Here is a 24,153-nt window from a genome sequence, read left to right on the forward strand (position 1 = left end):
ATCTTTTTATAAGCCTCATAAGGAGGGCAACGCATACTGTGAATATCTCTATCTCATCTCATTAGCCGTACCGCTTATCCTCATTAGGGTCGCGGGGGGGGGCTGGAGCCCATCCCAGCCATCTCCGGGCAGTGGGCAGGGGACACCCTGAACTGGTTGCCAGCCAATCACAGGGCACACAGGGACAGACAACTCATTCGCTCATTCACACCTAGGGACAATTTGGACCGGCCAATTCACCTGAAATGCATGTTTTTGGAACGTGGGAGGAAACCGGAGTGCCCGGAGGAAACCCACGCAAGCACGGGGAGAACATACAAACTCCGCACAGGAAGTCTGGAGCTGGATTTGAACCCACGACAGGTTCCCATGACATGAACTGTGCCGCACAAGCGCTAACCACTGCGCCGCCGTGCTGCCCCATATCTCTATTCATTCGGAAATTTGATCCTACAGAAACCTTATAATTTTCCATTATCAAACATTTTTTAAAAAGCACCTGGAATCCCCTAGGGAGCGCCAAAGAGCTGCATGTGGCTCCAAAGCTGCTTGTTGCTGACCCCCGGCCATTTTACTGCTACCCACCAAAAATCCAAAACTTATAAAAGGCTCGGCTTTAAAATATGAATCACTTTGAGTCTCCATAGTTTGTATTTTTCCTTGTGCTTTGCCGCACTTTTCAGTGATGTTTAGTGGTCAAATATTACACAGTGTCCCTTTAAATAAAAAAAAATCCAACTGATAATTTAATTAACGTAAGGAGAATAAAAGAAAAACTAACAAAACAGTTCAAATGAATTTTGAAAAAATTACAATTAAAGTGATATACAAACTATTAAACAGGGTTGGGTAGAGGTACTTTAACTGTAATACTTTCAATTACTTTTAGATTACTCCAATACCAAATATGCTAATAAAAGACAAAAGAAACTGAAAAATGATGTTGGCAAGCTGTTTGGATTGATTTTCATTTTGTTTCTGTCGCATTTTATGTTCGTTTTGCCGGAGATCATAGAGATCAAAGCCAGGAGAGAAAGCTTACCACGTGTTGTGAGTCATCATTGTATTCCTATTTAGTTTCTTTTGTCTTTTATTAGCATATTTGGTATTGGAGTCATCCAAAAGTCATTGAAAGTAATCCAGTTAAAGTAACCCTACCCAACCCTGAAATTAAATTACGATTTCTCAAAAAAATACCTGAAAAGAAACCACTTTTGAAGTTCCTTCGGCTTTGGACGGTTTAGGTCAACTTTGGTTTGGAGTGTCACACACAGTTTCATTGTTAAAAATACAATTTTAACCAAAAACAAATTGAAATTTTTTAAATAAATGGTTCCAACAATCAATGAAAATGACATAAGAGTATATAAAAGAAATGTATGCTTTCCATTCCAAAATCTGCTCAACTTTGGTTTGAAGTGTCCAGTTCACAAACGAAATGTTGGAAATAACACCCAAGAAAATACCCCAAGATTCATACGAAGAATCCAAATAAATAGAAAGCCAAGTCCCTTCTTTTACATTCTTCCTGTTTTTTTTTTTTTTTGCATGACGGAAGTTTATGCAGTCCACTTTGGTTTGCCGGGGTTTGGTTTCGCTGACAGTGTCATCGTTCTCAAAACAAAACAAAAAATGACAAAACAGGTGCTACATGTTGCCCAGATGAGCTCCACTTCTGTTTCTCCTTCTTCAAGTAGCCAAAGAGCAAATAAATAGGAAAAAAAGGTTCCTTCTTTAGCCTTTTTCTTTGACTCTCACACTCACTCACTCACGCACACACTCTGAGGTAACTGTTGTGACACACACTCGCCCTTTGTTGCTATCGTTTCAATTCGGTATTTTCCGGACTATAACACTCATTTAAATACCCCAAAATGGCCAATAATTTGAAAGTATGCCTTATAACCAGATGGACCTTATACACCATCTATACGCAGTGATTGAACAATTTAATCGCTGACCAAAATGGCAAAACATTGTATGCAATGGGAATCGAACCCAGATCGTGGCAGTGAGAGCGGCGTCACTTAACCACTAGACCAGTATTTTTCAACCACTCTGCCGCGGCACACTGGTGTGATATCGGCAGGTGTGCTGTGGCCAATAATCCAATTTGTGTGCCTGTGTGGTCTAGCGCCTGGCAGAGTGATCATGTAATACTCTTCCATAGGTGGCAGCAGCAGGTAGCCAATTGTGCTTGGAGACAAGGGAATTAGAGACCTGTGGATAGCAGGACGACGGTGAAAGTGATGGATACGTTTTGGAGAGGAGTAAATGCTGACTCTGAACTGGGCGCTGGACAAAATCCGGACCAAGATGATGGCCCTTGAAGTCAAAAGGAAGCAAAGTTTCTAGCACGCGGCAATACAACGAAAGCTATCTTTCATTTGGGTTTACTTTTACTGGAGATGCTTGGTATGTGTTAAAAAGCTCTCCAACAGTGTTATGGTCCTGAGTAAGCTTAAACGTTATCGCCGAACAAAACACTTTTCGCTTGAAAATAATAATGTGGAGTATTTCGTTCGTTGAACGCATAGAGAAAGAAGCAACTTTCAGGAGAAACACTGCGAAGGTAAACGGGAGAGTCCTTCAAGCTAGCTAGAACTGTGGCAGGAGGAACAAAGTGGATTTAGACAAGATCTTTGTCTCAAGCTAAGCTTTGCTGATCTACCTTTGGACAGTTTTTGGTTGCCAGCTGCCAAGGAGTTCTCCATACTGGCCAAAAATCTATTTTCCACAACATTCCTGTGTGAGGTGAATTTTTTAAGCTTGACTGCTGTAAAAACTAAAAAACGGAAAAAGACCGGGAGCTGTGAAGGAAGAGCTTCATGTGTGTCTTTCATCTATTGCTGCCAGGGTAGCAGCTCTGTGGTGATCCAAACAGCCCCAGGTTTCACACTGAATGAGTTTGAATTTGATTCCTGATCAAGATGTTATAATATAACGCCATTTTTCAATGTTGAAAAACGTTTCTATTGGTAATATACGCTTTGTTTTTTTTGTTTTTTAGATATTCAGCCAAAAGTTTGAAAAACGCTGCACTAGATTAGTAATACGGATACTATATGAATGTTGGAGAAAGGAAAAAAAAAGAAAGAAAGTTGTCCTGAAAGATGAAAATCACAAAAAAAGCACAAGGAGGGGAACAACTCTTTGGTCTATCTGATGAAGAATAAGACTTATGAAGCCTTTTCGTATGTTATCTGTATCACCGCTGGTCTAGTGGTTAGGAGTCGGTGCTCTCACCACTGCAACATGGCTTCAACTCTCATCGCATACAATGTTTTTCGATGTAGCAAAATCCCGAAACATTGTAGGTGACAGGAATCAAACCCAGATTGTGGTGATGAGAGCGTCGACACTTAACCACAGGACTAGTGATACAGATGACATATGGATGTTAGAGAATGAAGAAAACAGAAAGGCTTCCTGAAACATATGGGGGGGAAAAAAACACGGTGAGGGAAACGTCTTTGGTGTATCAGACTTTGAATGCCTTTTCATATGTTATCTGTGACACTGGTGGTCGAGAGGTTAAGAGTCTGTACGCTCACTGCCGCAACCCGGGTTCGATTCTCATTGCATGCAACGTTTTGTAATTATGATCAGCGATGCCTTTCTATTGACAAATTGACATTGTATGTAACGGGAATCAGACCCAGTTCGTGGCTGTGAGAGTGTCGTCGCCTAACCACTTGTGATACGGATGATATATGAATTTTAGAGAATAGAGTAAACAGGAAGTCTTCCTGAAAGCAAAGTCTGAATCATTATCATTAAGACCGTGTTTTTTTGCGTTTATTTATAGCCTTCAGAACGACTTTTCTTTTTCTCTGTTCTCGACCATTCATTTCTGGCACCATGAGGAAAAATAGTGTGATAGCGAGATACAATTGAATGCCTTTTTACATGTCATTTGTACGACTAGTGGTTTAGTGGTTAGGTTTTAATGCTCTCTCCGCCGCATTCCTGGTTTGATACTCAATGTTCTGCGATATGTACAGAGCGTAAGTGTATTGAATGGGTTAGGGTTTATACACCCTTACCATTGTTTTTGTCCAATGCGCCTTATAGTCCAGTGCGCCCTTTATATAAAAAAATATATGACCAACAGCTATTCTTGTGGGGTGCGCCTTATAATCCGGAAAATGCGGTAAGTGGTAAAGGGACACAGTCAAAATGTGGAATCATTCTTGTAAACCCTGAAGAATGTTCTCGGAAACATCAAAGTCAGACAATAAATTAAAAATAGTGTGGAAATGAAGACCTTAAGAGGATGATTGTCAAATTTGAGCCCTGAGTAAGCGAGTCCCTGAAGTGGTCCCCTCACGGGTCCGCCTCCTGCTTGACGGTCAGTCCACGCCGCACCTTGATAACAGAGGTCTGGCGCCAGGCGCTCCCCAGAACCTGTTTCTCCAGGACGGCGTCCAACTCGGGTCCGCCTCGGAGCCTCTCCAGTTGCTCGGCGTGCTCGCTCAGATCGAAGCGTTCGATCTCCTCGTTAGCCCTTTGGACCTGGTCCGTTGCGGAGAGGGGGGCGGAGGCCGGGCAGTAGCCCTTGAGGTGGAGGCGCAGGCTGCACAGGTGGATGTAGTGGCGGTGGCACTGCGGGCACTTGTGGGGGCGCTCGCGCGAGTGCAGGCGTTTGTGGAGCTTGAGGTGCACGAACTGCGTGAACTTGGCCGGGCACAGCTTGCAGTGGTAGGGTTTTTCGCCCGAGTGGAGGCGCAGGTGGGTCTTGAGGTTGCTGGTGCTGCTGAAGCGCTTGTGACACACCTGACACACAAAAGATGAAGTCAGAGAGGGTGTCATTACCAAGAATGAATGATTTTGCCACCAGGGTGCAATGTAGTACAGACATATATCATACAGAAGAGTTTCAGTACATGGTCTCACCTGGCATTCGTGTGGCTTCTCTCCTGTGTGGACCAGGTAGTGTTTCTGCAGGTGGGCCAACTGCGTGAAGCCTTTGTTGCATGTCTGACACTTGAAAGGTCGCTCGCCGCTGTGGACGCGGAGGTGGACCTGCACACCAAGAACACGTTGAGTGGGTTTGGTTATGTCAAGTCAGTTACGTTGAATGTTTTCTGGATAGCAGTCTCATGAGTTTAAACTGAAGACTGCACCAAGGTGAGGCAGGGCAATTCCGAAGATTGGAGAGTCAAATCTCAGTGGTACTAAGTGGTACTCACTCAGTTAAGTTAGTTTTAGCTAAGCTGGAGCCCGACTTCGGTAACTCGACTGTGACTCCAGACAACTGAAGTCTGCTGAATACCAAGTCAAAGTCTGATTCACAAGTTTTTGCCATGCAAATTTCTTATATTGATGCCTCAAATCGTCTGTCATGAATATCACTTCAAATCAGCATTTGCTCAGGTTTTAAGTAAAGCAGTTTTCAAACTGACCATTTAATTCGACTTGAGTCCATCATTATTTCACCTTGAGGTTGGAAAGCTGTCCCGATGATAAGTGTTACGTTTACAGGATTTTAGTGTTACAGATTTAAAGTCAAGACTCTCCCAAGATTTAGGCTTATTGGTCTTAAGATTGGTGATTTGCTCTATCTTTCGCTAAATCTCAGACACTAACTCACAGTTTAATTACTGAGTTCGCAAAACCAAGGCCAAGTTCAGCCCCTGGTCTCTGACTCCAAATGAATAACAACTCCCGAATAGCAAGTCAAAGTCAGATAAAGACTTTCTAAGATTTTAGCCTTAGGTTTTCTCATATTGAATACCACATCAGACTCAAATCAACACAGGTTTTAGTTAAGGCATTCTTAAAATTGATGACTTACAATTTCAATTCCTATCTTACCTTGAGATTGGAAAGCTGTCCAAAGGTCTTGGTGCAGACATTGCACTCATACTTGATCTTCCCATTGTGCTTTTTCAGAGGGTAAGGCAGAGCTTTGTAACCGGCAGAGCCGACACCTCGCTTCACCTTCACCAGGTTGACTGCTTCCTCATCTGAGTCACACAGCTTGGTAGAAGCCCGGTCGCTGGGTACCCCTGCGCCAGAAGATCCGGTAGAAGGCGAGTGTTGCCCAGCGTAAGGGCGGTGCGTAACCGCCTTGTCCTTGAGGGATGCAGCGGCCGAGAAGGCGCTGGTAGGCGCTGGTAGAAGAAAGTCCCTGGAAGGGTGGGAAGCCTCTGACCTTAGGAAGCACCGCCCAGGTGTATCCGAGGGCATGAGCGGGACATGGGGCGGAAGATAAAGCGGGTACATCCGGGGGTAGGCGCCACCCACGTTTGGTATTCCGCCCCCAGGGAGTGGGTAGTGATGCGGCAGGAGGTAGCGAGAGTAGGGTGCACCCGGGGTATAGAAAGGCGTCAGAGGGGCAACGGACGGTGGAGAGTAGCTGGGGTATGGCCCTAGACTACCCGGGTAAAAGGGAGCTGACGGGCTTCCCTGCGGGCTGCTCTCCGGACTGCTTCTGGCATTAGGGCTGGGTGTAGCTGACGACTGGTCCCCAGGGGAACGGGGGTACCTCAGGCCGCCTGCTTTGAGGAAGTCCTCAGGGTGTCCCCTGAGAGAAGGATAGAGGGCACGTGGGTACAAGGGACGCTCTGGGCTGTAGGTGCACCGCTGGCGAGTGGGCAGTGGCCGGCTGGGTTCACTCTTGGGGACGTCCCGCAGGATGGATAGGACGCTGTGCTCCCTTTTAGGGGGCCGGGAGTTGACGGTGGGGGTAGGTGAGGGTTCTGACGCCTGATGCTGCTTCACCTCCAGCAGCGACCGCTCTGCAAGGACAGGAAAAGTCAAATCAATAGAGGTCTTGACGGATGTTTACTTTTGGGAAGATAAACGTGCATTAGCGTTCTCAAAGTGACACACGCTTGACGGACGAGGTGCGGATCCGGACAGGAAGTCAGGTGTGTGCGCATCTGCGTGAGCATTACACATTTTCTTACAAGTGCATGAGGTCAACATACTGAGGTGTGTTCCAGACAAAAATCCTTTTTAATTCTGCTTGACTTCTGTTTACCCTGTGTTAAAGTCAAGGCCCGGGGGCCACATGCCGCCTGCGAGAAGGTTTTCTACGGCTCCTGAAATTATTTTGATACATTATTGTGTCATACACCAGGAACTGTAGAGTACGATACCGCTCCATGAAGATAGTGTTGTTTTAGGTTCAATACATTTTTGTACTTTATTGTATTCCGATCCAATTCTATTCCAAAGAATTTCAGTTAAGAGAACGATTAAAAAATTGCTATTCCTTTTTTTCTTTAAGTCAATTTAGCCCAGTTCTGGGCTACTGATGGTGGCTAAATAATAGCGGAGAGCTAGCTGGAAATAAATACACCGCAAATATAATTCCTACCTTTCCTATTTTCAGTATTGAGCACATATTAACCTTAAGCGTTTAGCTCTTAGCTATCGTATTTGTATCAATTAGCATTGCTTTAGGGGTCAACAAGCACAACGTTAGCAGCTAGCATTGCTTTAGCAGCTGACGTTTCACACACTCTCGCTAGCTTTCGGGGTCGTTAGCTGTGACTAGCACGGGGGCCGGCAAATATTAAATTACATTAAATTACTTTTATAAATAAATCACTTTTTGGTTTTAATATAAAAAATTTTTTATAGACGACTTAATTTTTTGGCGGCTCCAGACGTATTTTGGGTGCCCGACCCCAGGACTAGCACACTGTTAGAAACTAGTATTAGCATATTGTTTTATTCAATGTTTATATTATGGGGATCTTCAAATCAAATTAAGAACATTTGTCTTTTTGTTCCTGTTGAAAATATAGGATTACTTACAGATGCATAAGAAAATATTGCCTTATTTATCCAATTACGTTCAATATTTTGTTTAATTAGCTTCACTAAGCTATATTTGAAAAAAATGTTCATATCTATCGGCCCTTGGCTTGTATTCAAAACATTTATTTGACCCTCCACCCCAGAACAACTCATATTAGTTGCAATGAAGTTTATTTAAATATGCTAATACAGGATTGCATTAGCTTAGCCGACTGCCAAATTAGCAAATACTGTGCTAAACTGGCTAATGTTGCACTCTATTTGAAAACTTCAAATGAACTCCAACTCATTTTTAGCAGCTACCTGTGCTTTAATGTTTTTTATATTAATTATTTCTAGGGTTGGGTAGGGTTACTTTAACTACTTACTTTCAATGACTTTTGGATTACTCCAATACCAATAATGCTAATAAAAGACAAAAGAAACTCAATATGAATAAAATGACAAAATTTTGTGCAGGCTTGGGGAGTAACGGAACACACGGAAGGGCAAAAATGATGTTGGCAAGTTTGGATTTATTTACGTTTTGTTTCTGTCGCATTTTATGTTCGTTTTGCCGGAGATCAAAGCCAGGAGAGAAAGCTTACCACGTCTTGTGAGTCATCATTTTATTCATATTTAGTTTCTTTTGTCTTTTATTAGCATATTTGCTATCGGAGTAATCCAAAAGTAATTGGAAGTAATCCAGTTAAAGTAACCCTACCCAACCCATGGGGAAGACGATTTAAGTTGGGGGGAGATTTTCAGACCAAGGGAATCACTTTGTATCCTGAAACACCTTTGTAACGTGAGGCAAAAGTTTCCCGTTCAGGTACTTTGTCACCTGAAACCTTTGTATGGTGAGCACGGTTGGGTAGGGTTACTTTAACTTGATTATTTTCAATTACTTTTGGATTACTCTAATACCAAATTTGCTAATAAAAGACAAAATAAACTAAATATGAATAAAATTACTAAGGCTTGGGGAGTAACGGAATACATGGAACGGCAAAAAGGATGTCGACAAGCTGTTTGCATTTATTTTCATTTTGTTTCTGTCGCATTTTGTGTTCCTTTTGCCGGAGATCCAAGAGATCAAAGCCGGGAGACAAAGCTTACCACGTGTTGTGAGTCATCGTTTTATTCATATTTAGTTTCTTTTGTCTTTTATTAGCATATTTAGTATTGGAGTCATCCAAAAGTAATTGAAAGTAATCCAGTTAAAGTAACCCTACCCAACCCTGATTATTTCAACTTTGATGACCTTTCCAATATCCAAGACTGCTGTAGCGCTACTTTACTTTTGGCTAACGTCCCTTTAACGCTGTCGTATATAAGCTAGCCCTACTTTAAGTTCGTAAACTCTGTTTTTACAAACGTTTCGTTTTAGCTAACACTCGCTCGTCTCACACAACACAAGATGAAAGCGAGGATTAGCGGACCAAACTCTTAAAAGCTAAGACGCGGCGCGGCTCTGCTAAATGGCCGCCATCTATTATGCGGGATACAATGTGTGTGTTACCCCCCGCAACACTCGCACACAAGCCAGTGAATGAGTAGTAATGCGTTGGTGAGTAAACATGGAGGTTATCAGTTAGCCTTCCTCCTCATCCCCCTCTCAAACCTAAACAAACATGGCCGCCATCTCGGAGATTTCAATCTGTCAGCGGCTCAGACAGGAAGTTCAAGAGGAGGGGAATTAGGGAAGGGGCCAGAATGGGGGCAAAGGGACTCCCCTTCTGTTCTTTTTTTAAGTGATAAATCACAAACACACACTGGAGCCTGGATGCCGTGTTTAAGTGCTAACACTACAAAGACACGAAGAGGAGAAAGTGTTATCTAACAAACACACACTTGTTCATATATATGTTTAGTGGCTGTTTTGACACTTCCTTAGGGACATGTTTGGGTTCCCAACCTGCTCCTTAAACTGCTATTCTAACCTTTTAACATTGCTCTTTGATCCTTGGTTCTGCTGTATGGTAGCTAATGCTAACGGCTTAATACAGAGGCGGTAAAGTCATTTTTAACTGGAGGGGTAGAGAATACATTGTCACGGGGGCCGACCAGTGAATTCATGGCATTAATTTATTGCACCCGGGTCATCCTAGAAGGGGGTTTACCACATGTGAGGCCCCTTCTCAAGGTTTCCTATTTTCCTAATGCTAAGGTTTTGAGTTTTTCCTTGCCTGCATGTTGGTTTCAGATCAGAGGGACGGTGTCATTGTAACCTGAGCAGTCCTTTGAGCAAATTGTTGTTTTACACCAAATTATGCATGGACTTGTTCCCTCATATATTTTAGATATAATTTCTTCTCTCTGAAAACGCTGGCCTACTCGTGATCCCAAGAGCCAAGAAGAGATTCGCAGGTTCGAGAGCGTTCTCCATCCAGGCCCCGGTGCTGTGGAATGCTCTTCCCCCTGAGATTTGATCAGCAGTGGAAATGTCTAAATCTAAGCTTAAAACACACTACTATTCTATAGTATATGAATAACCTATATTTTATGTTGATAATATGTGTATTATTTGCCCTCATGTAGGTTTTAGATCAGGGGATGCTGTCATAATAACTCCTTTGCACATCTGTTCTCCTCTGCACTATCGTACTCCAGTGTTATTGTTATTGTATAGTGACTTGTTTACCTGACTGCCCATTTTGCACATCTGGTTAGCTGCTCCTCTTGCACTCTTTGCACTACTGTATAATACTATACATAGCTAAAATTATTTAGTATATTATTAGTATTTTAATACTCTAACTCAATACAACATTTTATTTATATCTGTACATTCAAGGAAACTGTGCGGGTCAGATGTATCGACATTTCGTTCTGTATACACGTGTACAAGAATGACAATAAAGTATATCTGAATCTGAATCTGAATAATAGCCTATGTTTTGCAATAGTCTTTGATCTGTGCAGCCCTTTGAGACTCTTTGTGATTAAGGGCGTCACAAATAAACATGACTTGACTACACCAACAAAAACAGCCATATGATGAAGGTGCTGTATCTGAGTCAGATCAAGAGGCTTCTTCAGAAACTGGTAAAAATAGAAACCAGTACTAGCTGTTTCATGTGGGGGACTAAACCCCTACCCAAGACGCCGACAGTTTGTACTTGTCCAAGACACACCACAGAAAGCGGTGCCCTGACGACCCAATGTCATGATTACCTGTTCCCGCTCCTTTGGCGGCAACTGCCTCGTACTCTAATTGGCTCCCTGTCCCTATTTAAACCCACTCCTGTCTGGCACCTGTGGTCAGTCCGTCTGCGAACATCAGTGAATACTAGGCAAGCCTTTTCGACCCTGACTCCCACCTGTCCCATCTTTGCTCCCGTCTGTCTCCGGCTACAACCTGTGTTGATCTTGACCAGTTCTGCTCTCCCGTCCCGATTTACGACCCGTTTTTGACCCGACCACGTTTTTGCTCTCCAGTCCCGGCTATCGACCTGTTTTTCCGTCCCCGACACCGCCATCGCTCGCCGCGGAACATCTACTTCCGCGTTCAGAGCGACCTGCTTCCCTGCGTCCAGCAATAGCCGGATCGTGGGCGCAACCCATTCTCTTCCTTCAATAAAACTCCTGTTTCCGTTCTGGTCTTGACACCCAAGTGATTAAGGTCTCCGTAAACGTGATAATAACCGGCACGAAATCCTACTGAAACTCGAAACGACGGCCGACCAATCCCGCGTGACTTCACTTACTGAGTTTCTGCATCATGAGTTCCCCAGAAGGCGGGTAGTGTAGCCTGCGTGCGTAGTCGTGGCAGTACCACACCAGAAGCTCCGCGCCCGCCGGCACCGGCCGAACAGTGTAGAAGTAAACGTTCAGGCCGTTCTGGCACGCCGCCACGTTCTGCTCGGCCGCCGAATGGGCGGGGTTGACGTAGCGCATCCAATTGGAGCGCGACTCGTCCAGACCGTCCACAAAATGGTGGAATTCGCCGTCCGCGTATATCTGGAGGTAGAAAAGAGGCAAAACTACCGTTAACTACCGGACTCCAGAGCACACCTGACTAAAAGCCGCATGCGCACATTTAAAGAAGAAACTCAATATGGTTTTTGTACAAGCTGCAGGTTTACACAGCCATAAAAATGAAATGTCAGTTTCTTACATTTTTGAAAAATATCAGCGTTGAGATGTCCATAAAAGAAAAGTAACACATCCCGCGATAAGACACTAGTTACAGAATTTGTCCGCAGCAGTCAATATTAATTAAATTGGCATTAACATGTACTCAGGACAAAAACTCTCAAAATTCGATGTACTGTCCATCCATCCATCATCTGCACCGCTTATCCTCAGTAGGGTCGCGGGGGTCCTGGAGCCTATGTCAGCTACCTTCGGGCAGTGGGCAGGGGACACCTTGAACTGGTTGCCAGCCAGTCGCAGGACACCCAGGGACAGACAATTCGCTCGCTCAATCACACCTAGGGACAATTTGAATCGGCCAATAGACTTGACATGCATGTTTTTTGGAATGTGGGAGGAAACCCACGCAGGCACAGGGAGAACATACAAACTCCACACAGGAAGGTTTGATCTCATGACCTCAGAATTGTGCCGCACACGCGCTAACCACTGCGCTGCCGTGCTGCCCCTCGATGTACTGTACTGACTAAAATTCAAAAGCTGCAAAATCACAAAAGCCTGTAGCCATGCGACTGATCTTAAGCTCTCCCATCCCTTGCGCTCATGACAAAGTGATAAAGAGGTGCTATTACTCCATAAAAAAATATCACTATGCATAAATGCTTGGAATCTTTCTAACAAGTAGTGACGGTTTATTACAATTTTTAGTGTGGCAGCAGATGACTACTTATCGGGTATACTTTTTCCACGGGACTGAAAACTGTGACGTCATATTAGCAGTGTCTGGAACTCATGACAAAAAGTTAGCGGACACCAACTCTGAAAAGTTGCCTGCCCGGCCACAAAAAAAACCCATCGTTGCAAAGTATTAAGGATTGATCATCAGAATATATAACAGAACAACACTTTAAAGTTAAGTTTATTACAAATCTACATCCGCCATAAGTATGTACCTTTATTTACTCATCTTCATTCATGCAATGTTTGCTACAAGCCACGTGAACTCCTCTTTCCACGATGCTTTTAATGTACGTTTACGTTTTGTACCGTCATCAATTTTGTCAGCTTCTTTTGAATATTTCTTCTGGGGCTGAGGTTTTGGCTCAAATCCTAATCACATCTCAATTTTTTACGTGTTCTCCGTGCGTCTACTTTGGAAAATAATATGCAAATGCGCAACCTTATAACGCTCGGGAGAGTCCGGAAGCACGAAGTTATTCAGTCTTCTGATCGGCTGCCGAGTATGCAAATTGCCAAACGAACCGAAATTCCGAAATTTCCAAACCAAACCAAGATTTCGAAATAGAAATAAAGCAAACGTTTGATTTGAAAAATAACAACAACAAAAAAACTAAGATTTTTTCTTATGTTTATTATTTTCTTGAAAAAGTTGTCGGCCACCTGGGGGCAGAAGTTTTGAAAGTTGTACGACCGACGTAAAAGGTGCACGCCACGGGCATTTGGGCAGATATTATTTCAGACACTGATACTTGGCAGGCAATCGGGGCAGCACGGTGGGGCGGTGGTTAGCGTGTGTGCGGCACAGTTCTGAGGTCATGGGTTCAAATCCAGCTACCAACCTTCCTGTGTGGAATTTGCATGTTCTCCCCGTGCTTGCGTGGGTTTCCTCCGAGCACTCCGGTTTCCTCCCACATTCCAAAAACATGCATGTCAGGTTAATTGACCGGTCCAAATTGTCCCTAGGTGTGAATGAGCAAGCGAATTGTCTGTCCCTGTGTGCCCTGCGACTGGCTGTTAACCAGTTCAGGGTGTCCCCTGCCCACTGCCCAAGGAATGCTGGGATTGGGATCCAGCACCCCCGCGACCCTACTGAGGATAAGCGGTGCAGATAATGGATGGATGGATATTAGGCAGCCTTATAATTATCTTGTACCTTGTACATGTATAACTCTGTAGAATAAGCTGCATCATATCGTACAAAAAACTAGCAGCTTGTAGTGCGAAATTTACGGTACTTGGCTTGTACTTAGATAAGGCTAATATACGCGCTAGAATATACTCTTCCCATCTATTAGCGATCACTTTTATTGCTGTTTCATGCTGTGTCTCATCCAAACAGTCCACAATATGCCGGAAATAACAACATGCTTAGCCTCATGACGCGCACGATTTAGAGAAGGGGGGGTACTTCCTGGAAGTGACAATATGGGTCAGCCCATCACTGTTGTAGACACACACAGAGCTTCCTGTGACATCACATCCTTCCCCTCTCGCTTTCTCACACGACCAAAGTTACACTTCCTGTGACAAAGGTGATGTCACAGGAAGTGGAACCCCCCACTCTTTCCCCAAAATTCTTTCATATTATACACGTGAACTCACCCTCCAGAAGTACTTGCGGTTGGCATCCTTGGGCACGCTGTCGGCCGTGTAGACCTGGCCCACCAGGGGTCCGAAACGGGTTCCCTTAGGGATGTATTCCCGGCTGCACACGCCTACAACCTGCAAACAATGTTAGTATTCAGTCTGGTTATCCTATGGAACAGGGTCGGAAACCTATGGCTTGCGAGCCATGTATGGCTCTTTTCGGGAGTACATATGTCTCAGTGATAAAATGCTACCTGCAGCGTTCCGATTCGGGTAAACTCGGTGTCAGGTTTGGTGGACGCTTAGTCGAAACTACACTAATCATGTATGCCAGGGGTGGGCAATGTTCCCTGTCATTTTCCTTACGGGTCTGAGCGTTCACACAAAGTCGGTGAGCAACGCTTGAAACAACAGTGAGCAACGGCAATCCCAAGTGTGGCAACTAAGTCATTATTAAACATGTCCAAAACTTCATCGTTACATTATGCTGAGTTTCCGGCAAGCAAAATTATTTTTCTCTTTTGAATCAATTGACTCATGTACTATTGCAAAGGTTGTACGCCTACAAACGTCGTTTGTTTTTACAATTCTTTCACAAGATATCCATTTCTTTTTATTTCCTGATATATTTTGTCGCATAATATTTTGGGGGGCTTATTGAGTCGGTTGCAAGATACAGAACTGTACTTAGTCACATTTTTTAGTGGAAGTACAATGTTGGCAACAAGATTGACTTGATATCATTGGAAATTATTTGAATGCAACACAAACTTTTTTTTCTTTTTTCCCTGTTTTTTTCTACTTTTTTGTTACTTTTTTCTTTTTGTTCTCTAATTACTTTTTTTCTACATTTCTTTCTTTTCTTTTTTTTCTGGCTTTTTTTTCTAAATGTTTCTTCTTTTTTTCGCTTCCTTTTGTTCCTTTTTTCCCAGCTTTTCACTACTTTTTCATTTTGGTTCTATTACCTCCTTCCTTTAAGTCATGTTGTGCATAATTTTACATAATATTTGATCGTGTTGGGATGAAAGAAGCAAAAACAACCTGAAGAGCCGTTTAGGACCCGAAAGAGCCGGTTCCTTTTAGTGAGCCGAGCCGAGGAAGCCAGTTCTCTGCCAACTTTAGTCAACTTCGTTCCACTTCGACTCGACTTCAAAATACCGCATTTAGGACACAACGTCAGGGGAACCCGTGTATTATTACCTTCATGCACTGTAACTTTGACTTAAGTCGCTTCTTAATTAGTAATTTCGAGCCCTCATTTTTGTGCGCTGACTAGATTTTTTTTTGTGCGCTGAGAATGTGCAGGCAGTGCGCGAAGCTTAGAGGGAACACTGGGGGTGGGGAACTTTTTTGACTCAAAGAGCCATAAAAGCAAAATATATTCATTTTATTTTGGGAAAGAGCCACACCATATATTATGAGACAAATGGACTAAATTGCTAAACCCGCGCCCCAGACAAAAGCTTAGTCTTCAGCACATTTATTTTGATGATTTGATCAAAATTCTGAAAAGAGAATAATGCCAGCGCCCGCCAAAATCAACAAACATACCACTTTGAACTTGTCTCTTTCTTGCAATGACTCAAGATCGGTTAAACTCATTTTGACCTTTTTTTCATACATATTGGTTTCAAAACCAGATGCAAGCAGTTATTTTGTAAAAATGTCACAACGTTCTGCAAACAGGGAGCCTGATGTGCTTACCCTTGGCGCAGACGGAGTAGGGCGTTTTTGCATAGCTCCACCCATCCCTCCCACTCACCCAATCACATAACTTTAAGTTCTCTTCCGGTGTTTTGGCGTATTTACAGTTTGTTCTGTGGATTCATCATAAGGTATCTGAACACTTAACACGGATTATATAGTGAGCTTTGATATAAAGGATTCTTTAGCGTTGTACAGCCAAAACTAGTTTTTTTTTTTGTTGTTTTTTGGTGTGACACCTTGACTGTAAATTGTAGTGAAAAACAAGCCAAGTACTACTTTAAAATTCAGCTTTAGTTTGGCTTTGCGTGCATCTGAACAGGATTAATGTCTCAAGTTTTGAACGAGGTGGAGAAAATGTGCATGGAATCAAATTTGTCTCTGAGCCACAGGTACTCATAGAAAGAGCCATATATGGCCCGCGAGCCATAGGTTCCCGACCCCTGATGTATACCGTTCTGTCCAAAATATGAAAAGCACATTATAACCTACATGTCCAACCAAGAGAACCCAGTTTGCGTGTACATCGCTAAAGAATCTTTGATATGGAAGAATAGAAGATCACAAGCCGAGTACAAGAGCTAACACCTTCAAAAAAACTTGTGGTAAACGTTACATGAGTGGGTCCTGTTTCCGTTCTGGTCCTGACAATTACTGTATTTTAAAGACCCATTTTTAATATAATTCGTTTTCAGTGATCGGGAGGTTGTGTTTATGGCTATTTAGGGTTACGCATTTGGGTCCTGATCCTGTCCCGTTTTCATGACACTTTTTGATATTTCATCTCGGGAAAATTCGCTCATCACACGAGCAATTCGAGATATGAGTACGATTCCGAAACAGATTAAGCTCGTATGCAGAGGCGCCTGTGTCCTGTATTCCAGGTTATTTAACGCAATCATTCCGATCCAGCGGACTTTCACTTCTTGTTTGCTATCGGTGTTCAGCTTCCTTTGGATAGCAAACAACCTGATGAAATAATCTATAGCATCACACTTTTGACCGGAAGAGGGCTGTCAAAGGGGGTAGGGGGCTGTTCATTACACAATTGAGATCCTGTTTTCGCCTCTTTGAGTCTTTCAAATTTCACAAACGTGTCAAATTTGAACTGGGTTCGTTTACTCTTATGGATAAGCAATTTGAAATGAAATGTTCTGCATTTCTATAGCGCTTTTCAAGTCAATGACTTCCCAAAGCGCTTTACAATGTGCTCCACATTTCCCAATAGCGGCCTTGCAGCCATGTAAGGCGCTAACCTGCTTATTGGGGGTATCAGGGGTTCAGTGTCTTACCCAAGGACACTTTGATATGTAACACGGACGAGCCGGGATTCAAACTGGGATCCCTTGATCCCAAGACGAGCGCTCTACCTCCTGAGCTACTGCCCCCAATTCAATAAAACAATAGTCATCCTTCACTCGATTTCGACACTATATTAATGTTCCCTCTAAGCTGCGTGTGTTCGCAATTGCGCACTACCCAAAACTTTTCCGGCCACAGGAAAATCTAGCCAGCTCACAAAATTCAGGGCTCGAAATTACTAATTAAGAAGCGAATTAAGTCAAAGTTACAGTGCATGAAGGTCAAAATACACGGGCTCCCTTGACGCTGTTTTTTAAATGCGGTATTTTGAAGTCAATGTCGAACGAAGTTGAAAAGTAAAGTCAGTAGAGTTTTTCGAGAACCGGCTTCTTCGGCTCGGCTCACTAAAGAGAACCGGTTCTTTCGGGTCCCAAACGGCTCTTCAGGTTTTTTTTGCTTCTTTAATCCCAACATCACCAAATATTATGTAAAATTATGCAAAACATGACTTAAAGGAAGGGGGGAAAATAGAACAAAAAAGAAAAAAATACCAAAATGAAAAAGTAGTGAAAAGCTGAGAAAAAAGAAACAAAAAGAAGAGAAAAAAGAAGGAAAAATTCAGAAAAAAGCCAGAAAAAAAGAAGAGAAAGAAATAAAGGAAAAAAGTAAATAGAGAACAAAAAGAAAAAAGTAACAGCTCGGGAAAAATAAAGACAATGAGATTTTTTTAAAGGAATTTAAAAAAATAGAAAAAAAATGGAAAAAGAAGAAAAAGTTTGTGTCGCATTCTAATTATTTCCAATTATACCAAGTCAATCTTGTTGCCAACATTGTACTTCCACTAAAAAAATTTGATTAAATACAGTTCTGTATCGTGCAACCGACTCAATAAGCCCCCAAAAATGTTAGTATTATGCAACAAAAGATACCAGGAAAAAAAAATGAAAATCTTGTGAAAGAATTGTTGTAAAAACAAATGACATTTGAAGGCCGTACAACCTTTGCAATAATACATGAGTCAATTCCTTCAAAAGTGAAACATTTTTTGCATTGCCGGAAACACAGCAAAATGTAACTTGATGTCAAGTTTTGGACATGTTTGATAATGATTTGGTTGCCACACTGGGGATTGCCGTTGCTCCCTGTTGTTTCAAGCGTTGCTCACCGACTTTGTGTGAACGCTCAGACCCGTAAGGAAAACGACAGGGAACATTGCACTATATTTGAGTTTTTTCGGGACTAACCTCTTTTCCATCAGCTGAGTGTTTGAACAATAGGTTCCTGGGCAGAGAAACCTGCGCCCTGACGCTAGCAGAGTTAGCATCGTCCTCAAGCCCCGCCTCCCACGTTGTATCTTTGACGATATAGGTGCATTTCTCCTCAAACTCTGCCTCGGTCCAGCGAGACATATCGGGCTCCTCTGCCGTTTCCGCCGCATCCTTGTCCGATTCCGGCCGGACGCCCTCCGAAGAGGTGGCGGCCATCTTGGCCACGTGGTGGTCTTCCTCCTGCTCCATGGTATGCGCCCCCTCACTGGTCAACATGGCCGAGCTTTGAGAGGTCGCCTGGAAAATACAGAAGGATGACGTGGTTTTATGACAAGGGTGTTGCTTTCCTGAGGTTTATGGACCAGGAGTTTAAGAAGCACCTGGGATTTCTGATTTCGTGAAACACGGTGGACGGATTCACCGAATCAAACTTAGAAGTAGTGTCGTCACTGACTTTTGGGAAAAATAATTGTGTTACAAAGACATCTCTTTTACTGGAACCTTTGAGTAGGAACTAGTTCCGAGATACATTTTGTGGTCGTCAAAGTTCAAGAAACTTCTAGAAACCATTAAAGACAGAGCCAACCATGAAACAATAGTCTAAAATCTTCTCTGTCGTCCATTATTGGGGTCCCAAGAATTTAGGAAACTTTTAACGGGAACTTATTTCTGAATTATTTCATGATGGTCTTTTCCAATGGGATTCATTTGGATCTAGAGTTGATGTACCATTTCAAAAATACCTAAAAACAAAATCGTGTCTAAACTGATGTCTGGGGTCAATTGTTGGTGCAAAAATAAGAGACAACTTAGAAACCTAGTTGAATTTGTATCATTGTCAGAATTACTTACAGTTCCTCATGTTGAGGTTTTTGAGTTTTTCTTCGCCCTCATGTTGGTTCCAGATCAGGGGATGGTGTAATAATAGTCTAAAAATAGTCTGTGCAATAACCTGTGCAGCCCTTTGAGACTCTTTGTGATTAAGGGCTATACAAATAAAAATGACTTGAAAAAATGACTTGACTATTGATGGCTTTGGATACTTTGTAGAAAGTCCAGGTTAAGTGTAGCCTAGACCAACCTTCCACATTAAACTAGAGTATAGAAGAAGAGGTTTAAAAAGAGTGAAAAAGAAGATTCTGGATGTACGGTGGATGTTGCTTTTCCAAGATACAGGAACTGAACAAATAGCACAGGGTGTCATGGTTACCAATGTGAATCACCTGTGCCCGCTCCTTTGGCGGCAATGGTCTCGGACTCTGATTGGCTCCCTCTCCCTATTCAAACCCACTTCTATCTTCCCCCTTTTGTCAGTCCGTCTACGAACCTCAGTTAACACTAGGCAAGCCTGTTTCGACCTGGACTCCCACCTGTTTTTGCTCCCCCAGCCTCGACCCATTTTGATTCTGACCACGTCTGCTCTCTCGTCCCGACTTACGACCCATTTTTGATCCCGACCACGTCTGCTCCCCCGTAGCGGCTTAAGACCCGTTTCTGACCCCGACCGGTCCCAGCTATCGACCTGTTTTCCCGTCCTTGACACCGTTATCGCTCGCCACGCAAGATCCACTTCCGTGCTCGGATTACAATTTGAGTATGAGAGCAACTTGGTTCCCGCGTCCAGCGAACACCGGATCGTGGGCGCAGCCCTTCCTCTTTCCTTTCACAAAACTTGTGAGAAACGTAAAGCAATTGGGTCCCGTTTCTGTTCTGTTCCTGACACAGGGTCAACGTTAGGTTCTTGAGGGATTGATCCAGACTACCAGAAGACTATGGACTCCCAAGATGTTGAAAGACCAGCCTTTAAATTATAACTAGAGTATATAAGTAGGACTTCAAAAAGGTTTAAGAAAGACTTAATTTGTGGATGTTAATTTTCTGAGACACAGTAATTTTTTGGAACTGGAAATTTTAGCTCAGAGTCAACATTAGGTTCTTCAGGCATTGATCCGGACAACCCTGGCAACCCAAAAAGTTGAATGACCCCCAGAGTGGCAGCTCATGTTCATTTAGTTCTGAGGGTTCATTTAAGAAGGCCCTAAGCTTGGGTGGGGTTTCTCTAGACTTTTCCTGAATAATCTTGGATTAACTTATCTGATTCAAACCTTCGATAAAACCAAGAACCAAAACTGTTGGAACTGAGCTTTAAGCCTTGGGGAAAAACCAACAGACTTAACTAATTTGTGACTAGTTTGTACATCTTAATGACAAAGCTGATCTTCTAGTGAGATTGCTGTGAGTCACACACAGGAGGAAGTCAAAGGAAGTATGGGAGCAAGGACCAAAGGAGGTTTCCTGTGACGGAAGCCGACTAAATATGGAAGTTCCAGCGTTTTGGCGGCAGAGGGATGAAATCGCCTGAGGAGGTAAGAAGGAATAACACTTTTCCAGTTGAGGTTGTGGAACAGATGCCACAAAGAACGACAAATTCACGTCCAACTATCCTGTTCCCATCTTCGTCCTTTCTTTTCCCCAGGACATTCACAAAGCTCTATTTGCATGTCAAAATAGATAACGGAAAATCAGGCAAGGTGGGACGCAAACAACCTTTTGTGACACCAAAATAGTCAATATTTCTTGGAGAGTCATTCCAAGAGTTCTTTTTTTTCTGGTGTCCGAATGGAACCTGGGTGACATCATGATGTAAAAATAAACCGCTCTATTGAAAGTCCCTTCAGCACAATGCACACTTTTGTTTTCGCGCGAAAAGGTAGGGAAATTGTGCAATGTTTTCACGAAACAACACGACTCACCGTTAGAGTTCGCTTTTTTTTTTTAGATTTTCTAATGCCTACACAAACAAAAATGTCTTTTAAGTCAAGTCCTGTTTATTTATTTGGCCCTTAATCACAAAGAGTCTCAAAGGGCTGCACAGATCAAAGATTGTTGTAAATCACAGACTAGTATGACGCCATCCCCTGATCTAAAACCTACAAGAGGGCAAGGAAAAACTCAAAAACCTTAAGTCAAGTCATGTTTATTTGTTTGGCCCTTAATCACAAAGAGTCTCAAAGGGCTCCACAGACCACATATTATTGTAAATCACAGACTATTATTACACCATCACCTGATCTAAAACCTACATGAGGGCAAATACTACACAGATATTGTCAACAAAAAGTATAGGTTATACATATGCTATAGAACAGAACAGTGTTTTAAGCCAAGATTTAAACATTTTCACTGAGGTTGCTGATCGAATCTCAGGGGGGAGAGCATTCCACAGCACCGGGGCCCGAATGGAATGGAGAACGGAAGCAATGCGCACAAAAGTCAACACCAAATATTATTATTTTTTCTTTTATGTTACTTATTTAATTTTGTTAACAAGCAAAAAGATCAATGATGAGGTAGAACATGGGAGTAGGTGTTTTTAAACTTACATTTTCTGAAATAAGGTTCTTAAAAGTCATATATTTAACCCTCACATTGTCCTCTGGTCAAATTGACCCAACCCGTCCATTATCTGCACCGCTTATCCTCAGTAGGGTCACGGGGGTGCTGGAGCCCATCCCAGCTATCTTCAGGTATTAGGCAGGGGAAACCTTCAACTGGTTGCCAGCCACTCGAAGGACACAAATAATTAACCTGACATGCAGGTTTTTGTAATGTGGGAGGAAACCCACGCAAGCACAGAGAGAACATGCAAACTCTACACAGGAGGTTCGATCTCATGACCTCAGAACTGTGCCGCACACCCGCGAACCACTGCGGCGCCGTGCTGCTGTCTTTAACCTCACAATTTCTGAAATAAGGTTCTTAAAAGTCATATATTTATCCCTCACATTGTCCTCAGGAAAAAAAATCCCCTACATTATATTTTATTTAACCTAAATTTGTTATCACTTTATGTAAAATTGGTTCTAACGGTAAAATAAATGAAATGTTGCTTTTATTCACATTTCCATGTGAGCTGTATAAACAGTTACAAAGGTACTCCTTAAAATGAGAATCAAATCTGAAGAAATAATAAGTATTTACTTTCCAGTATAGTGCATTCTACTTATATATAAAATCGCAGTTAAAAATCATAAAAAGAAACAAAACTTGTTTTTTAAACATTTTAATCTCATCTAATTGTTGACATTTTTCACATTTTCTTGTCCGCAAATTTCATTTTGAAGCAAGGAATGTGTCCAATTGAAGTATTTCGCGTTAATATTTAAACATTAAGCTGTTAATTCTTTGATTTAATCATTGAAAACTACGTGAAAAGGACCCCACTATCCTTGTATATGTTTCTCGTTTGATATTTGTTAATAAAATGGAATTTAAACAAATAAAATACAGATCTAGGTCATTTTACTGAAACAAAAAATGAGAAACACACAAGGACTACTTGTTTTACTTCCTTAATTTGTTAAAATATTGAACGACGATGAAAACGTGTAATACTGCAGTATTTCATGCGTTTTTCTTTGTAAGTGAATACATCAAAAACAACATGTAACTTCAAAGCAGGAAAGGATTCCATAAATTCGCCTTCAAACACTAAATATAGTTTTCTACTTTTTCCCAAAGTATTTAACTTAAAAGAAAAAGCGCAAATAGGAAATTCTGGGTATTTTTTATGTTTGAAAAAACAGCTTCCCGATTTTTTTTACATGATTAAAATGCGCTAAAAACGAATTATACTGCAATCTTAAATGCTCTTTTTCGTTGTAAATCATAGATCGAGTGTAACTTTAAAACAAGAAAAATAACATTAATTCGCTTCCAAAAACTGAATATACATGTTCTTCTTTTTCAGGTGAATATTTACACAGATAGTACTATTTTGTCTAAGGAATAGAACTTTCTGCATTTGTCACGTTAAAATGCAATATCGAATGTTTCTTTTTCCTTGTGAGTAAATAGATCGAATGTAAAACGGAAAAAATAACATAAACTCCCCTCCAAACACGAATTATACATGTACTTTTTCAAAAAGCACAAATAGTACAGCCAAATTATTGTTTTAATGGAAAAAAATCCAATTTAATGGACTTTTTATTTCCACATCGGCGCGCACTATCTCACGTTAAGGGTTGGGTAGGGTTATAACTTGATGACTTTCAATTACTTTTGGATTACAATACCAAATATGCTAATAAAAGACAAAAGAAACTAAATAGGAATAAAATGATGACTCACAACACGTGCTAATCTTTCTCTCCTGGCTTTGATCTCTTTGATATCCGTCAAAACGAACATAAAATGCGACAGAAACAAAATGAAAATCAATCCAAACAACATTTTTGCCGTTCCATGTATTCCGTTACTCCCCAAGCCTGCACAAAAAGGTTATTCATATTTAGTTCCTTTTATCTTTTATTAGCATATTTAGTATTGGAGTCATCCAAAAGTCATTGAAAGTAATCCAGTTAAAGTAACCCTACACAACCCTGCTCACGATCGGGTGCTTTTCTCTTCCAAATACAAACAAAAAAGATAGAAAACGAACTTTTTAAATCAGGTGAAAAGGTCTTATTCAAACACTTTAAACAGTTCGACTAATAAAAACTCATTCTAAGATAAAAGGCGCACAAACTCTCCGCAAGAAGGTGTTAAAAAAGTGCAAAAAAAAAACGGAATTAAAAGGGATTTACCGTGTAGCTTTGGTCCCATCCACACATAAGGACGTCTGGTGAGGGTCTCTGTGCGCGTGCGTGTGTGCGTGGGACAGGTGCACGCCGTCCACTCTGTGATAACTCCACGCAAG

General features: G+C 42.0%; 1 protein-coding gene across 1 annotated transcript; it reads right to left on the reverse strand.

Moving 5' to 3' along the window:
- Positions 1 to 1,341: 1,341 nt before the first annotated feature.
- LOC148373080 (PR domain zinc finger protein 1-like) lies at positions 1,342 to 24,153 on the reverse strand. Its single transcript, XM_088328151.1, has 7 exons — positions 24,041 to 24,153; positions 18,429 to 18,749; positions 14,194 to 14,313; positions 11,463 to 11,715; positions 5,818 to 6,743; positions 4,897 to 5,025; positions 1,342 to 4,776 (listed from the first exon to the last, which is right to left on the reverse strand). The coding sequence occupies exons 1-7, from the start codon at positions 24,065 to 24,067 to the stop codon at positions 4,327 to 4,329; spliced, it is 2,226 nt and encodes a 741-aa protein (XP_088184277.1). The 5' UTR covers positions 24,068 to 24,153; the 3' UTR covers positions 1,342 to 4,326.

This window comes from Urocampus carinirostris, chromosome 2 (genome assembly GCF_059441175.1).
Source record: "Urocampus carinirostris isolate Australia breed hairy pipefish chromosome 2, RoL_Ucar_1.0, whole genome shotgun sequence".
Taxonomy (NCBI): domain Eukaryota; kingdom Metazoa; phylum Chordata; class Actinopteri; order Syngnathiformes; family Syngnathidae; genus Urocampus; species Urocampus carinirostris.

What these genes read in the sequence shown, in the direction of transcription:
- LOC148373080 (XM_088328151.1), bottom strand. Translation starts at nt 24,067, where the DNA reads ATGTGTGGATGGGACCAAAGCTACACG. An exon ending in ACCGCAAGTACTTCTGGAGG is followed by an intron (nt 11,716 to 14,193) that starts GTGAGTTCACGT and finishes TTCTACCTCCAG; the next exon opens with ATATACGCGGACGGCGAATT. An exon ending in GACAGCTTTCCAATCTCAAG is followed by an intron (nt 5,026 to 5,817) that starts GTAAGATAGGAA and finishes CTTGGTGTGCAG; the next exon opens with GTCCACCTCCGCGTCCACAG.